At 45.5% G+C, this 6000-nt stretch overlaps 1 protein-coding gene across 1 annotated transcript in view; it reads left to right on the top strand.

Annotated features, from left to right (window-relative positions):
• Positions 1 to 642: 642 nt before the first annotated feature.
• Positions 643 to 6000, top strand: part of ADAMTS17 (ADAM metallopeptidase with thrombospondin type 1 motif 17) — an 86426-nt gene continuing 81068 nt past the window's right edge. Inside the window, exons 1-2 of the mRNA XM_029283311.1 lie at positions 643 to 730; positions 2848 to 3215. Of these exons, the coding sequence (XP_029139144.1) occupies positions 643 to 730; positions 2848 to 3215 (456 nt within the window). The remainder of the gene's footprint in view (positions 731 to 2847; positions 3216 to 6000) is intronic.

The following is a 6000-nucleotide window of genomic DNA, read 5'->3' as shown; positions in this document are numbered from 1 at the left end:
GGGAACTGAGCCAGCTCCGGCTCAACCAGTAAACCGCCATTAAGCAAACCACAGTTCTCTTACGCTGTCCCAATCCAAACAGACCCCCCAAATAGGTGCGGGGAAGAAAAGACTGGTCCCTTCACCTGCCTGAACATCTGCAGATCAAGGCTGGAAGGCAAAACGCCAAGCCAGGAATGGTTGGTGCTGAGAACAGCCGCGGGCTCCCCGCGTCTCCTCACTCCGCCTCTCGGGCGCCCCCTGCCGCCGTCCCTCGGCCTTCCACCCGCCACCCACGTGTACCGCAGCTCAGTTTACAAGCTCGCTATTTACCCGGCCGTGTTCCATTCCCACGACCAATCAGCGGGCAGGAGGTGTAGCTCCGGCAGATTAAGCTCCAATCAGTCGGGGAAGGGGGGGGGGGAGAAGAGATGCTCCCCCCCTTTCCTTTCCTCTCCTCCCCTCCCCTCCCCTTTCCTCCCTTTCTGCAAAGCACGTTGAGTTTGTCTGTAGCGCTAATTATTATTATTTTTTTTCCCCCCGAAGCCTGGGAGGGTTTGGCGATTCCTCCCGGCCGAGCTGCTGCTGCTGCTGCCTGGCTGCCTCCCTCGCTCTCCCGGCTCCTGCAGCCCAGCTCCCGGGCCCCCCCCGACCCCCGTTAAAATGTTCGACGGCCCCTTCCTGCTCGTCTGGAGCTCGCCCCCGCTCTTCGCCCTGCTGCTCGTCCTTGGCCAAGCGGCTCCCCAGACAGGTAAGGAGACTTCTCCGTCCCGGAGCATCTTGGCTAGCTCTGGGATCCTCGGGAAAGCGGTGGGCAACCGCCTGTGAAACGCCTCTTGGAAGATGCGCCTGGTCGGGGGTGGGTGGGTGGGTGGGGGGCTTTTTTTGCAAAGCCCCTTTGCCTGGCTCCCAAGATGCGAGGGGGTTGCAAAGCCCAGCCGCGCGCGTCTTCCTTCCACGTTTTCTTCCTTCCCCTCCCTCCCTCCGCGCCCCCGTCTCCTGCTCTAGACGGGGGTCCCATTTTTTGTGTCCCCCCCCCTTTATCCAAAAGGGATGCCTCTGTTTCCAGAATCAAGAGGCGGCGAAAGGACCTTCCCTGTCTGTTCCCTACCTAGATCTATATACCCTTGTGCCTTATTTGTCCTTTGGGATAAAAGCTGTCTGGAGTTTAAGATGAGATAAGATAGGATAACCTTGATTGTCATCTTTATTTTATTTTTTTACTGCGGGCACAACGGCACACATCCAGAATGGAATTTAGTTGCCCGCTCTCAAAGTGAAACACGTACATCCCTCTACACACACACACATACACACACACACACACACACACACAGAGAGAGAGAGAGAGAGAGAGAGAGAGAGAGATGGACCGGTGCAAAATTGCTTTTGCGAAGCGCTTCTCGTCCGCCGCCGTCGTCCCTCGTCCGCGCGTGTGGGGGTCTTGAAGTGCCTCTACCTGTGGTTGGGGGTGGGTTTCCCCTCTTCCGTGTCCCTTTTGCTGTTGCAAAACGGGAGGCAAGTTAAAACTGTGGCTACCTGGACTGGCTTCTCCCGGCTGGCCGATCAGAATCCTGGTTCCACGGAAGGAACCCACTTGAAATTAATAATAATAATAATAATAATAATAATAATAATAATAATAATAATAATAATAATAATAATAATAATAATAATAATAATAATAATAAAGTTGGAAGGGACCCTGGAGGCCATCTAGTCCAACCCCCTGCTCAGGCAGGAAACCCTATACCATTTCGGACAAATGGCTGTCCAGTCTCTTCTTGAAAACTTCCAGTGTTGGAGCATTCACCACTTCTGGAGGCAAGTCGTTCCACTGGTTAATTGTTCTGACTGTCAGGAAATTTCTTCTTAGTTCCAGGTTGCTTCTCTCTTTGAACTAAGGAGAAATTTCCTGACAGTCAGAACAATTAACCAGTGGTACTACTTGTCTCCAGAAGTTGTGAATGTTCCAACACTGGGGTTGGACCACATGACCTCCAAGGTCCCTTCCAACTTTTTTTTTTATTATTATTATTATTATTATTATTATTATTATTATTGTTGTTGTTGTTGTTGTTGTTGTTGTTGTTGTTGTTGTTGTTCCACATAAATAGAACAGTTGCTAATCACTGCACGAATCGTTTATTAATGGGTCAGCTGAACGTTATCCTCAAGATTTACATGTAACCATCCTTTTATATGTTGAAATGAACAAATGTTGACTTATTATTAGTACCATCTGACAGCCATCATTGCCCTGTCATAGTTTGGTTCATTTTGAGAATATTTATCATGGGATGCTTGCCCTCCTTTCTACTTTGATTGAAAGCCATTTTTCCCCATCTGGTGTTCTCCAAATCTACTATTCTATTCTAGTCTGATTATCTGTATGTGTACTTGAGTCTCCTTTAGCTGTTTTGCTGTACAGTTGCACCGTATGCTGTCAAGTTCCTTTGTGTTTGAAGATAATTGTAGGACAGGAAGATTTGGCTGCTCTCACCAGAAGTGGAACATCTCTAGAAAGCCCAGCCAGGACTTCTACTGGGTCCATAACATTATAGCCTCCCTGGCCTTGTGTGTCATATGCTAAATAAATAAATCTAGAATGCCCAGCAGAAAGTTCTACAGGGCCACTATTGGCATGGGAGATTCCACTTAGTGCTTCCTCATTCATTTACTATCTGGTCAGGGGCTCTTTCTCCAGCCTTGATCTGACAAGAGATTCTGGACTTCAGCTTAGATTCGTTCAGACTCCTCCTGAGCTCTGAATGTTATCAAATGAGAGGAAGAAAGTTGCTTTAATTGTGGGAGATGGGGTACCTGGATGCTTTCTGATATCAACCTCCTTCTCTTTGTCCTTTGCAGCTGTCGCAAAGCTGGCTGTGGTGATTCCGGAGCAGATTCCTCTTGACAGAGTCCATTTTCTTCAACCCCCCAAAAGCGGCCCTAACAAGGCTCGGAGACGACGTTCTGGGTCCCTACAGTTGGAGGAAGATGTTGCCCAATTGCTTATTCGCCTTCCTGTCCGTGCTGGGCTTCATCCTACCTCTGATCTCTACCTGATGCTCCACCACGATGACCGGTTTTTGGCTCCTGGTTTCTCCGTAGAAGAAATTGACGAGAGCCAAAGAATCCACCAACATCGGGCCGTAGACCAGCTTTGCTTCTACACGGGCCACGTGCTAAACCGCAGTCATGACTCTTTTGCTTCACTCAGCACCTGTGGTGGACTGGTAGTTATCTACATTAACCTGTTGTCATTGGGATGTGTGTGTGTGTGGGGGGGGAGAATAGGTAGAGGAAGGGACAGCCTTGCAAAGTGTGGATGTCTGTAGGATAGAGACAAAGATTCAAGGGAATGAACAGGAAGGCTGGGGTTCATCTCCTTAGGCAGAAAAGTTGCTCATTTGTGTTGACAAAACACTGGGGACTTGCAATTGCATATTGAAATAGAGATTCCTGTTCAGCTAACCAGACACGAGGCAGAAAGAGATAATTCCTAAACTCTTGAATGAAAACTGAGTGTGGTAATGGCCATATTCAATTTCCAATCAGAGTTGAGGAATTCTCTCTCTCTTTTCTTTTGCAAACTTTGGAATTTTCTTAGCCAGCTTTTTAATACTCTCTATGCAAATTGCACCATTTTGGCTAGACGTGTTACAGAGTAAAGTTGGAAGGGACCTTGGAGGTCTTCTAGTCCAACTCCTTGCTCAAGCAGGAAAGCCTATACCAGGGGTGAACTCTTCTTCAGAGGGAATATTTCAGAGACTGGAAGTCCTGGTAGGGATGCTGTGGTATAGATTGCTCTTGACTTATAACGATTTGTTTAGTGACCGAAGTTATAACAGCACTGAAAAAAGAGATTTACAGTAGGACTATTTTTCACACTTATGACCGTTGCAGCATCCGTACAGTCACTTGGCAACTGGCTCCTATTTATGACGGTTGCAGTGTCCCAGGGTCCTGTGATCCCCTTTTGCGTGACTTTCTGATGAGTGAAGTCAATGGGGAATCCAGATTCAGCTAACAACCACGTCACTAACTTAACTGCTGTGATTCATTTTACAACTATGACCAGGTCATGAAATGGGGCAAAAGTCACGTCGCAACCGTCTTGCTTAGCAAGGGGAATCCTGGACTCCATTGTGATCATAAGCTGTAGACTACCTAGAGTAGATTCTGCATGAGCTGGAGCTTGGACTGGATAATTTCTTTTTTCTTTCTTTTTTTTTATTGAAAATTTTATAAAATTTTACAATATAAATCCCCCCTTCCCCAACCCACCCTTCCACTCCCCCCTCCCTCCCCCCTCACTTCCCAGTGCCAATCACAGGGTTAACAATAAAATAATCATAATCTAACATTAATCAACTATTAAAATAACATATCTATAACCTCCTTTAACTCTCTTTTAAACAAATATACAGTTATTAAAAACAATAATAATAACATCACTTTAATAACTAAAAATAGTACTAAGTAAACTATTCTATTATACAACAATAATACTCTAAGTAAACTATTCTTTATACAACAATAATACTCTAAAATTCACTCAAAACCCAAATGATATTTTTTGGTCCCATATTTACGCTCAATATAATCTATCCATCTTCTCCAAACCAAAATATATCTTCCTTGTGAATAATCCCTTCACATAAGCGGAAATCTTGGCCATTTCTGCTAAGTTCGAGACTTTAAGTCAGGGGTAGTCAACCTTGGCTCTTTTATGACTCATGGACTTCAACTCCCAGAATTCCTGAGCCAGCTAAGCTGGCTCAGGAATTCTGGGAATTGAAGTCCACGAGTCATAAAAGAGCCAAGATTGACTACCCCTGCTTTAAGTGACCATTCTTCTATAGTGGGTAAACGTTCCGTTTTCCAATATTGAGCTACTAGTAGTCTTGCAGCAGTTATAAAGTTCAACATCAATGACTGGATAATTTCTAAGGTCACTTCCAATCCTTATATTATGAGTCTGTGTAGGACCCTCCCTGTCCTTCCCCTACCTATACCCTGTGCCTTGTTTGCCCTTTGGGATAACAAGCTGTGTGGAGTTTAGTTTGGAAAGATGACAGAGCTTAAGAAAAAGAGATATATACTCTGCCTTAGGTGAGCACCTGCAATCAGATAATGGCATCTCAGCAGCTCCCTGATTGATGTTAGAAAAGCAGCTTACCACTAAAAGTTTCTTGGCGCTTAGAACTGATCCGGCTACTTTCCCGTTTGAAAAGCTGTCAACATTTTTCTCCCTCCTTTGTTAAGCTCATTCATGAGCTGATGAGCGTTCAAAACTGCCTTTCCTGGGCCGGTAGAGATGGAAAGAACTCTCAATTAAAGAAAAAATAAAATAAAGCAGCAGCAGACAGGTGGGAATTTATCTGTGGCAACATTGATTGTCTGAGACAGGAAAGCAGCAAAACAGCGAAGGCGCTCTATAAAGCAAAAGGTTAAGTGTAGAATTAAAAGATGGATGAAGCTAACCTCTTTCGCTGCCTTTGCGATATATTTGCAAATAAGGGTTTGAACAGAACACAGCTGGAAGGGACCTTGGAGGTCTTCTTATCCAGCCCCCTGCTCAAGCAGGAGAACCTTCCTTGGGCATCTTTTTAAATATTTTGTAAATAAGGGCTTCTTTTGCCTTTGTAACTGTCAAAGCACCACCTGTTTTTGCACCACCCTTCAATGCAACCTTCGATGGAGACCCGGAGAAGCTGATTTTTTTTCTCAACCAAGGGCGCTCTCACTTGAACCGCTGGGCCTACCACTATCCGGACCCAGGTGCCATGGTCGACGTATTTGCCTGAAAGTCCTTTTAAGTGTTTCGTTAATCAGACATATGACAGTAACATTTTTGGATAAAGAAACGAAAGCACCCCAAAAGAATTGAGTCACAAAATAGTGCAGCAAACAAGCTGCTTCATACTACGTGCTGTATAGGGAGTCCTCAACCTGCAACTCTTGTTCTGATGACCGTTCAGAGTTACGACGGTGCTCAAAAAAAGCGACTTATGACTG

This window comes from Protobothrops mucrosquamatus, unplaced genomic scaffold, assembly GCF_001527695.2.
Source record: "Protobothrops mucrosquamatus isolate PMUCROS unplaced genomic scaffold, P.Mucros_1.0 scaffold53, whole genome shotgun sequence".
Taxonomy (NCBI): Eukaryota; Metazoa; Chordata; class Lepidosauria; order Squamata; family Viperidae; genus Protobothrops; species Protobothrops mucrosquamatus.
Note: the sequence above shows the minus strand (reverse complement) of the source record. Positions and strands in the feature narration are given on the sequence as shown.